We start from the raw sequence: 11,190 nt of genomic DNA, 5'->3' as shown, positions 1-11,190 counted from the left end.
GCTTGCCGTAAAGCCGATGGCGGAGCGGGCGTGGTTTGTGCGCATAAATTAGCATAGCTAATTTCAGACAGCGGAGCGCGGCAGGGCGGCCGTGCGGCGGTGTGGAGCGGAAAAATCGGGAACAAGAGGTATTAGAAGAACGGCTCAGAGGGGATAAACGAAAAATCTGGGAAAGCTGAGTGGGGGTTTGATGTCGCCGTGACCGGCTGAGCAGTATCGCGGCACTAGGTTCGGGCGCGGCGGCCATTTCAGCGATCCTTCCGGTTCATGGAAATGATGAATGGGAGTGGCACGCGGCTGCGTGACGTGTGCGCCCTGCGTTACGACATTGCACAGTCCCATCTGACCGCCGGGGGGTCCTGACGTCACCATGGCGTCATTTTTACCGCTTGTGTGTTAAGAACAGAATAATTTTTGACCTACAACCGTGTGGTGGGTGATGTCATCTGCGTGCTGTGTGAGGTGGCTGGAAATTGGGTTTGTGATGTCACTGCTGTCACTCACAGCATTCCCTTAACTAGGAGGATGTTACGGGGTGTATGATGTCACTGCTGACATCATTCCCACGGCGTGTGAGGTGCCTGGTAATTGGCTCTGTGATGTCACTGCTATGTCATTCCCTTACATCAAAACCACGAAATTCAATAGTTAGGAGGATATTATGGGGTGTATGATGTCACTGCTGACAACATTCCCACATATTAAAACAAGTGAAATTCAATAGTTAGGAGGATGTTAGGGGGTGTATGATATCACTGCTGACGTCATCCCCTTCGTGTGTAAGTGCCTGGTGATTGGCTCTGTGACATCACTGCTACATCATTCCCTTATGTCAAAACCACAAAATTCAATAGCTAGGCGGGTGTTATGGGGTGTATGACGTCACTGCTGATGTCATCCCCTCGGCGTGTAAGTGCCTGGTGATTGGCTCTGTGATGTCACTGCCGCGTCATCTCCTCCCCGTGTCAATAATCAGTGGAAATTAGCAAATTAAGGGGGGGTGTGCTCAGCCCCTGGGCTCTCTGTGATGTCACTGCTGATGTCACATTCTCTGGGACAAAAATCACTGGGAATGGGCAAATTGGTGGGTCCACCCTGATGTGGGCTCAGCCTGGTGGGTGGCCGGTCCTGGAGGGTTCAGTGATGTCACTACTGATGTCATCATCTCTCAGATGTGTGAAAGCAGGGAAATTGGGAAGATTCGGTGGGGGGGGGGGGGCGGTCCTGCCCTGATTTGGGCACAGGTTGGGGGCAGTTTGGTGTATTTTGGGCAGCTTGTCACCACGTTACAGTGTGACAGTCAGCAATGTTCCCTCCCTGGGGGCTCAGCACCCCCCTGGGGTCCCCTGATAGCACCCACAGCTCAGATGGGTTAAAAATCCTCCATGTAATCATTTTTTGGACACAAAACTGTACAATCCTGTCGGAATTCAGGACATCCCTCTGTCTGTCCTGGATTGCCAGAACCCCTGCCAGGGGGCTCAGAGACGCTGGCACAGAGCCCAAGACCCCTGCGGGCAGGAACGCGGGAATGCCACCGGGAATTGGGGAATGCCGATTCCCGCCCGGCATCCCCGCAATTCCTGTGGGCAGAAATTCAGGAATGCCGATTCCTGCTGCGAATTCCCGCAATTCCTGCGGGCAGAAATTCCGGAATTCTGATACCCACCGGGAATTCCTGCAATTCCTGCGGGCAGGAATTCAGGAATGCCGATTCCCACCGGGAATTGCAGCCACCTGCGGGCAGGAACGTGGGAATGCTGATTCCCGCCGAGAATTCCCAGCAAATACGGGCAGGAATTCGGGAATTCTGATTCCCACCGGGAATTCTTGCAATTCCTGCGGGCAGGAATTCGGGAATGCGGATTCCCGCCGGGAGTTGGCCGCTCCCCGCACTCGCTGTCTGTGGAAAACCGTGAGCGCTCCCAGCTCCTCCTGCAGCCGAGAATCCTCCGGGCAGACGGCGCCGCTCCGCTGTGGGAGGTGAGACCGCGGCCGAGGGCGGGTGTGAAACGGCACGGGTCGGGAAATCCCGGGAAATTCCAGCCGGGAGCTCAGCCCCGTCCCCAGAGCACCCGCGGGGACGGGGATTCCCTCCCGAAACGGGGCCATGCATCCCGGGACAGCATCCCCGGCCTGTCCCGTGTCCCGAGGGTTATCCCAGGTCATCCCAGCTCCTTCCCCAGCTTGTCCTGCGTCCTGAGAGTTATCCCGGTTCATCTCAGCCTGTCCCTGAGCACAGGGAACGTATTCCCAGGATTATCCCGGTTCACCTCAGCTCCATCCCTGGCCTGTCCCATGTCCCGAGGGTTATCCCAGTTCACCCCAGCTCCATCCCCAGCCTGTCCCGTGTCCCGAGGGTTATCCCGGTTCACCCCTGTTTGCTCACCCCGTGCACGTGGGATCTCATATTTGAGTGGAATCAGCTTTGGGCACTGAGCTGCATCTCAGGTTTGGGCAGGACCTCAGGTTTGGGCGCTGAGTGGGATCTTTGGGTTTAGGTGGGATCTCAGGTCTGGGCAGGATCTCAGATATGGGTGGGATCTCAGGTTTGGGCACTGATCAGGATCTCAGACTTGGGCAGGATCTTAGATTTGAGCAGGATCTCAGGTTTGGGAACTGAGTGGGATCTCAGATTTGGATGGGATCTCAGGTTTGGCCAGGATTTCAGGTCTGGGCACTGAGTGGGATCTCAGCTTTGCGCACTGAGCTGGATCTCAGGTTTAGGTGGGATCTCAGCTTTGGGCACTGAACGGGATCTCGTGTTTAGGTGGGATCTCAGGTTTTGGGCAGGGGCTCAGGTTTGGGCACTGAGCAGAATCTCAGGTTTGGGCAGGATCCCAGGTTTGGGCACTGAGCAGGATCCCAGGTTTGATCCCTGGACTGAGTTTGGGGGCACTCGGGTCCATCTCAACCCCAAGCATTCAGGTGACGCTCTGTCCCCCAGTCTCATGCCCGATGCCACCCCGAGCTGTCCCCAGTCCCACCAGGCGTGTCCAGGCCGTTCCTTAGCTCTGCCTTTATTGTCACAGGGTGGCACGAGGCACGGAGAACACCCAAACACCCGCACACCACGCCTGACATCACCACAAACACAGACACGGAGCTGTCCTGGCAGCCGGGGACACAAACGCCAGCGGGGACAACAAAGCCTTGGAGGCTCCCTGGAGGCCACGGGGATGGAGCAGCTGGTGAGGTGGGGCTGGGAAGGAAACCATGGCCAGGAGTGCAGGCGGAGGGTCTGGGCTGGACCATGGGGGACCCCCCGAGCTTGGGGGGGTTTGTGGGGGAGCCACGGGCAGAGCTCACACAGTGGCAGCCCCTCAGGAGCTCCTCTGGAGGCGCAGGGCGTTGTCCAGGGCCACCAGCTGGCGCAGGAAGCCGCGGTTGGGGATGATGCCGCGGTGGTCCTTGACCGTCTTTATGGCTTCCACCAGGGGCATGTGGTGGCGGATCATGAGGTAGGCGAGGACCAGGGTGGCCGACCTGCTGACCCCGACGGCACAGTGCACGAGGATCCTCCCTGCGGGGACATGGTGGCCACGTCACGGCACAGCCAGGAACATCCCACATTTTCAGCCCCAAAATCTCACATTTTCAGCCCCAAAATCTCACATTTTCAGCCCATGAGGGGACATCATTGAGGTGATCCCATGTGGGGACACCATCAAAGTCATCCCATCCAAGGGACACCATCAAGGTCATCCCATGGGGAGACATCATTGAGATGATCCCATCCAGGGGACATCGTTGGGGTGATCCCATGAGGGATCACCATTGGGATTATCCCATGAGGAGACAGCATTGAGGTGATCCTGTGCAGGGGACACCATTGAGGTCATCCCATGAGGAAACACTATGAGCGTTATCCCATCCAGGGGACACCATCAAGGTCATCCCATGAGGGGACACCATTGAGGTGACCCCATCTAGGGGACACCATCTAGGTGATCCCATGAGGAGACACCACTGGGATTATTCCATGAGGAGACACCATCAAGGTGATCCCGTCCCGGGGACACCGTTGGGATTATCTAATGAAGAGACACCATTGGGGTGATCCCACAAGGAAACACCATTGGGATTATCCCATGAGGAGACGCCATTGGGATTATCCCATGAGGAGACACCATTTGGGTTATCCCATGAGGAGACATCATTGGGATTATCCCATGAGGAAACATCATTAAAGTGATCCCATGAGGAGACACCATTGAGGTGATCCCATCCAGGGGACACCATTGGGATCATCCCATGAGGACACACCATTAGGATGACCCACGAGGAGACACCATCCCAGCCTCAAAACCCCTTTGTTTCCCATGACCCTTAACAACAACCACCACCAGACCACCACCCCCTCTCCATTCCCCCCATCCCTTCTCCCTCTCCTCCCTTTCCCTTCAGGAACCTTCGTTGAGGGCCTGGTGGATGAAGTCGGCGGCGGGGTAGAAGTAGGGGCTCATGTCGAAGGAGGGCGAGTCGTGGGCCTCGATGCCCAGGTAGCGGATGCCCGTGCCCTCGTAGTAGTCGGCGCCGCCGCGCCAGCGGCAGTGGGAGGCGTTCAGCACGTGGGTGATGCGCAGCTGCAGCAGCTCCCGACGGTTGGACGCAATGTCTCTGCAGGGACAGCAGGGAGGGGACACCTCAGAGCACTAAAATTGTCCATGCTGGTGGAAAGGCTGTTCTGGATAATTGTTTTTGGGTGAGGGAGCTGGATGTAAAAATCTGGCGGATTTTTGAGATTCTTGGGTTTACGGTGATCTCATGGCCCTGGTTCTGTGGACACCCTCCCTGCCACCTCCTTCCTCATTTGTCCCAGGTAAATCTCTGCAGGGACAACAGCCACAGCAGGCAGGGGACACCTCAGAGCACTACAAGTGTCCCAGAATGGTGGAAAGGCTGTTCTGGATAAATGTTTCTTGGTGAGGGAGCTGGATGTAAAAACCTGGTGGATTTTTGAGATTCTTGGGTTTACGGTGATCTCATGGCCCTGGTTCTGTGGACACCCTCCCTGCCACCTCCTTCCTCATTTGTCCCAGGTAAATTTCTGCAGGCACAGCAGGGAGGGACAGTTCAGACCAGTAAAAGTGTCCCAGAATGGTGGAAAGGCTGTTCTGGATAAATGTTTCTAGCTAAGAGAGGTGGATGTAAAAACATGGCAGATTTTTGAGATTATTGGGTTTTGTAGCGGTCTCACAACCATGGCTCTGTTGATACCCTCCCTGCACAGACCCGTCAGCTCCTTCCTCCTTTGTCCCAGCTAAATCTCTGCAAGAACAGCAGGGAGGGACAGTTCAGAGCAGTAAAAGTGTCCCAGAACACTGGAAAGGCTGTTCTGGATAAATGTTTTTGAGTGAGGGAGTTGGATGTAAAAACCTGGCGGATTTTTGAGATTATTGGGTTTTAAGGCGCTCTCACAGCCACGGCTCCATTGACAACCCGTCTGTGACTTCCCTGCACAGCTCTGCCACCTCTTCCTCCTCAGTCCCAGCTAAATCTCTGCAAGGACAGCAGCCACAGCAGGCAGGGACAGCTCAGGGCACTACAAGTGTCCCAGAATGGTAGAAAGGCTGTTCTGGGTAAATGCTTCTGGCTGAGAGAGGTGGATGTAAAACCTGGCACATTTTTGAGGTCTTTGGGTTTATGGTGATCTCACAGCCCTGGCTCCATGGACACCATCCCTGCACAGCCCTCTCAGCTCCTTCCTCATTTGTCCTGGCTAAATCTCTACAGGGACAGCAGCTACAGCAGGCAGGGGACACTTCAGACCAGTAAAAGCATCCCAGAACACTGGAAAGGCTGTTCTGGATAAATGTTCCTGGCTTGAGAGAGCTGGATGTAAAAACCTGGTGGTCTGAGTCCTCCTCACCATTCCTCCCCTCCAATATTCCCCCAGCCCGTGCCGCTGGCCACACTCACTGGTCGCCCAGGTAGAGGCCAGGCCACACCTCGTCGGCGTGGTTGCAGGCGGTTTTGCCGGTGTAGAGCAGCCGCTCCAGCTCGAAGACGCTGAGGATGGGGTGGGCGCCGCGCTCGTCCCGCGGGGCGCGGCTCGGGGAGCGGCTGCTGCTCCTGTAGAGCCTGGACAGGAAAGCCATGGGCGCTGCCCAGCCCCACCAGGCATGCCGGAGGGCACGGCGAGGCCGGACGGGGGCCTGGGGGTCACTGCTGCTGCTGCTGCCACCCACGGTCCTGTCGGGGAGCAGAGGGGGAATTAATGATAATGATAGTTATTAATAATTGTTAATATTAATTTTTTAAGGTTTTCTAAGCCTTCTGATGTTGACATTCTTGTAGCGAACTTTCTCACGCGCTTTCTGTAAATAACTCGTTGTTTTGCATTCTTTTCTGGAGGAGGAGAAATTTGATGCATTGTCTGGTGTCATTGGAGAGGTGGCACTTTCATCCTACAATCCATTGTCACTTTTGGAAAGCTATAAATGTTGGAGTCAGAAAATAAACTTCAATTTTCTTCACCTTGAGAGCAGCAGTGTGCGCTCGTGTCCTGTAGTGACACCTCCCAGCTCTCCTGGTGCTTCTCTGGGAATTCCAGCCAGGAATTCCCAATATCCCATCCATCCATTGGCAGTGGGTTCCATTCCCGGTGCCTTGTCCCTCCATCCCTCATCCCCAGTCCCTCCCTGTCACCTTGATTTTTTAAGATTTTTCAAGATTTTCTAAGCCTTCTGCTGTTTACATTCTTGTAGCAAACTTTCTCACACGCTTTCTGTAAATAATTATTGTTTTGCCTTCTTCCATGGACGAGGAGACATTTGATGGGCTGTTGGTTTGTCCGGTGTCATTGGAGAGGTGGCACTGCCACCCTCCAATCCGCTGCCACTTTTGGAAAACTATAAATGTTGGAATCAGAAAATAAACTTCCCTTTTCTCCACCTTGAGAGCAGCGGTGTGTGTTTGTGTTGTTTCGTGTCCTACAGTGACACCGCGGTTTGGGCTGAGGCCGCCTTGGCAGGCGCTGCCCTGCCCAGGAGCCCCTCCCGTGGCTCTGCTGCCAGGGGACGCTGCCAGCTCGGGGCTGGCGCTGCCAACCCGCGCTGGGAGGCGAGGAAAGGCGGCCAGGGCTGGGCACGGCACCAGGAAAAGCCCCGAGCAGGTGGAGGATTCCTCACAGCACCAACCAGCCTGGCCGGGACACAAAACCCTGCGGGGCAGCATTAACCTGTGACCGTGTTACTGCCTAAAGATGAGGGAAGAGACGAGGATCTGACTCCATGTGTCAGAAGGCTTGACTAATTATTTTATGATATATATTACATTAAAACTATACTAAAAGAATAGAAGAAAGGATTTCATCAGGAGGCTAGCTAAGAATAGAAAATAAAAAGAATGATTGTCGCCGATATCTTTTTATGAAAAATCCTTTCCTTAGGAAAGGAAAAAAATCCTTTCCTTAGGATTTTTTCCTCCCGAGAAGCTGAAAGGCCTCAGGAACAAAATGTAAACAATGGTTATCTGCTGCTGTGGAATGCAACAGGTGCAGCTGTGATTGGTCTCATGTGGTTGTTTGTAATTAATGGCCAATCACAGTCAGCTGGCTCAGGCTCTCTGTCCCAGCCACAAACCTTTATTATCATTCCTTCCTATTCTTATCCAGCCTTCTAATGACAACCTTTCTTCTATTCTTTTAGTATAGTTTTAATGTAATATATATGATAAAATAATAAATCAAGCCTTCTGAAACATGGAGTCAGATCCTTGTCTCTTCCCTCATCCTCAGACCCCTGTGAACACCCTCACAAACGATAACAAAGGTTTGTGGCTCAGACTCTCTGTCCGAGCCAGCTGACTGTGATTGGCCATTAATTAGAAACAACCACATGAGACCAATCACAGATGCACCTGTTGCATTCCACAGCAGCAGATAACCATTGTTTGCATTTTGTTCCTGAGGCTTCTCAGCTTCTCAGGAGGAAAAACCTAAGGAAAGGATTTTTCATAAAAGATGTCTGTGACAATTAACCCTCCACGGGCACGGCCCCGCAGCAGCTCAGGAGCACCAGGGGCTGCTCCGGGCTGGGAAGGGTTAACTGCAGGCATGACCAAGCTGCTTTCAGCCAGACGCTCCTGCAGGGCACGGATCTGCATCATTCCATGCTGTCACACATCTGCAAGGGCCCTGCCCGCTGCCAGGTGTGGTCAGAGCGGCGTTTTTGTGCTCCCCGCGCTGCTGCCCCTCCTTCGGGAGGAGAAATGAGGAATTCTCCTTCTCACACCGATGCTGATGCCCTGCAGCTGCCCTGGGGCCGACCTGAGCCTCGCAGCCCTGCCCGGCTGGGCAGACCTCGGTCCCTCCTCTGTGACATTCCCGGTCCCTCCTCCGTCCCTTCTCTATGACATTGCCGGTCCCTCGTCTGTGACATTCCCGGTCCCTCCTCTGTGACATTCCCAGTCCCTCGTCTGTGACATTCCCGGTCCTTCCTCTGTGACATTCCCGGTCCCTCCTCTGTGACATTCCCGGTCCTTCCTCTGTGACATTCCCAGTCCCTCGTCTGTGACATTCCCGGTCCCTCCTCGTTCTCTTCTCTGTGACATTCCCAGTCCCTCGTCTGTGACATTCCCGGTCGTTCCTCTGTGACATTTCCAGTCTCTCCTCTGTGACATTCCCGGGCTCCAGCCAGCCGAGGAGGAGGAGGAGGAGGAGGAGGAGGAAGGAGCCCCCAGAGCCCCCAGCCATGTCTTGCCAACACAGAGAGAAACGCGCCAAGGGCGGGGGGGGGGCTCGGAGGGAGCCCAGGGATGTCCCCACGTCCCTTCCCCGTGCCCGGGGTGTGCCAGCCCTGCCCAGGTGTCACCCCAGGGCCGGCTCCTCCTGCTCTGACCCAGGCTGGGAATCCGGGCTGGGACAGCTCCGGGAACCTTGGGTGACCTTGGTCGGCAGCGCGGCCCCAGCCCCGGAATCAGCGGCTGGATCACGGGGAGGGCCGGGGAGGCGGAATTCCAGCCGCAACAACGGCCACAGCTGGCTGGGAAAACAGCTGACTGGAAAAACAGCCATGGAAATACAGCCATGGAAATGCAGCCGTGGAAAACCAGCCATGGAAAACCAGCCGGGCCCACCCAGGCCGGGCTGCCAACCGCCCCCCGAGCCCCCGCAGCCCCCCAGGGTCGGGAGAGGCTCCGGGCACCACCCGGGCAGGGCTGGCCCCGGGCTGGGAACGGAACCGGGGATCGCCCGCTCTGCCAGGGCCCTGTGCCCGGCGGGCAGGGGGCACGGAGCCCTGGGATGGAGCCCTGGGATGGGGGGGATGGACCTGGGGGATGGGGGGAATGGGGAGGATGGACCCTTGGGATGGGGTGGATGGTCCCATGGGGTGCAGGAATGATCCTGTGGGGTGCAGGAGGGTTCAGGATTCAGGAATGGTCCCGTTGGGTGCAGGGATGATCCCATGGGATGTAGGAATCATTCTGTGGGGTGCAGGGAGGGTTGAGGATTCAGGAATCATCCCATGGGATGCAGGGGGGGTTCAGGATTCAGGAATGATCCCGTGGGGTGCAGGAATGACCTCATGGGATGTAGAAATAATTCTGTGGGGTGCAGGGAGAGGTGCAGGACACAGGAATGATCCCGAGGGGTGCAGGAATCATCCCATGGGGTGCAGGAAGGATCCCGTGGGGTGCAGGGGGGTTCAGGATTCAGGAATAATCCCGAGGGGTGCAGGGATGATCCGGTGGGGTGCAGGAATGGTCCCATGGGATTTAAGAACCATTCTGTGGGGTTCAGGGAGGGTTCAGGATTCAGGAATCACCCCAGGGGGTGCAGGGATGATCCCGAGGAGTGCAGAGGGTCAGGATTCAGGAATGATCCCGAGGGATTCAGGAATGATCCCATGGGGTGCAGGAAGGGTTCAGGATTTTGGAATGATCCCATGGGGTACAGGAATGATCCCAAGGGGTTCAGGGAGGGTTGAGGATTCAGGAACAATCCCGATGGGTGCAGGGGGTTCAGGATTCAGGAATGATCCCATGGGGTGCAGGAATGATGCCATGGGGTACAGGATGGAGGGATGATCCCGAGCGGTTCAGGGATAATCCCATGGGGTGCAGGGAGGGTTCAGGATTTTGGAATGATCCCATGGGGTACCGGAATGATCCCAAGGGCTTCAGGGAGGGTTGAGGATTCAGGAACAATCCCGATGGGTGCAGGGGGGTTCAGGATTCAGGAATGATCCCATGGGGTGCAGGAATGATGCCATGGGGTACAGGATGGAGGGATGATCCCGAGCGGTTCAGGGATAATCCCATGGGGTGCAGGGAGGGTTCAGGATTTAGGAATGATCCCATGGGGTACCGGAATGATCCCAAGGGGTTCAGGGAGGGTTGAGGATTCAGGAACAATCCCGAGGGGTGCAGGAACAATCCCGAGGGGCTCAGGGATGGTTCAGGATTCAGGAATGCTCCCGAGGGGTGCAGGGATGATCCCGTGGGGCGCAGGAATCGTTCTGTGGGGTGCAGGGGGGCGGTTCAGGATTCAGGAACAATCCCGAGGGGTTCAGGGAGGGTTCAGGATTCAGGAATGGTCCCGAAGGGTGCAAGGATGATCCCATGGGGTGCAGGAATGCTCCCGAGGGGTGCAGGGAGGGTTCAGGATTCAGGAACAATCCCACGGGGTTCAGGGAGGGTTCAGGATTCAGGAATGCTCCCGAGGGGTGCAGGGGGGTTCAGGATTCACGAACGCTCCCTCAGGACGCAGGACCCCTCCCTTGGGCTGCCGCAGGGAGCCGTGCGGAGGCTCCGCGCCTCGCTTTGCCCCCGGGGAGCGTTCGGGCCCCCCGCGCGTACCTGGGCGAGCGCCGGGAGCCGCGGCAGGAGCGGGAGCAGCGGGATCAGCTCCGGTCGGCCATGTCTGGCTGCCGCGGGAGGGAGGGAGGGAGGCGGATGGAGGAGCTGCTATTTTAAGGCATGACATGGCCGGAGGCAGCGCGGCTCGGGCCGGGCTGGGCGCGGAGGGGACGCGCGGACACCGCGCAGCAGCGACAGCGACAGCGGCGATGTCCCCAAAGCCTCCGCGGAGCCTCCCCCGCACCCCGCCGGAGCCACGGCTGGAGGAAATGGTGATGGGTTTCGTGGTTTTTGGGTTTTTTTTGGTTTCTTTGGTTTTTTTTTTTTTTTTTGTATTTTTTGGGGTTTTTTTTTGTAATTTTTTGAGGTATTTTTCCTTCCAAGGTG

The 11,190-nt window shown here is 56.2% G+C and overlaps 1 protein-coding gene and 1 non-coding gene across 2 annotated transcripts; one reads left to right on the top strand and one right to left on the bottom strand.

Moving 5' to 3' along the window:
• The first annotated feature begins 254 nt into the window (after positions 1-254).
• LOC128949555 (small nucleolar RNA U13) lies at positions 255-348 on the top strand. Its single transcript, XR_008484216.1, has one exon. It is a non-coding gene; the product is annotated as a small nucleolar RNA U13 (small nucleolar RNA).
• A 2,661-nt stretch (positions 349-3,009) lies between these two features.
• On the bottom strand, positions 3,010-10,988 carry DUSP26 (dual specificity phosphatase 26). The gene is made up of 4 exons (XM_054294382.1): positions 10,804-10,988; positions 5,923-6,195; positions 4,412-4,620; positions 3,010-3,523 (listed from the first exon to the last, which is right to left on the bottom strand). Exons 2-4 carry the CDS (start codon positions 6,099-6,101, stop codon positions 3,324-3,326), a joined length of 588 nt encoding a protein of 195 aa, XP_054150357.1. The 5' UTR covers positions 6,102-6,195; positions 10,804-10,988; the 3' UTR covers positions 3,010-3,323.
• Between the last annotated feature and the right edge of the window lie 202 nt (positions 10,989-11,190).

This window comes from Melozone crissalis, unplaced genomic scaffold, assembly GCF_028551555.1.
Source record: "Melozone crissalis strain CALT ecotype California unplaced genomic scaffold, PUWL_Pcris_2 ptg000247l_1, whole genome shotgun sequence".
In the NCBI taxonomy this organism is placed as follows: Eukaryota; Metazoa; Chordata; class Aves; order Passeriformes; family Passerellidae; genus Melozone; species Melozone crissalis.
This window is presented reverse-complemented; position numbering and strand designations above follow the sequence as displayed.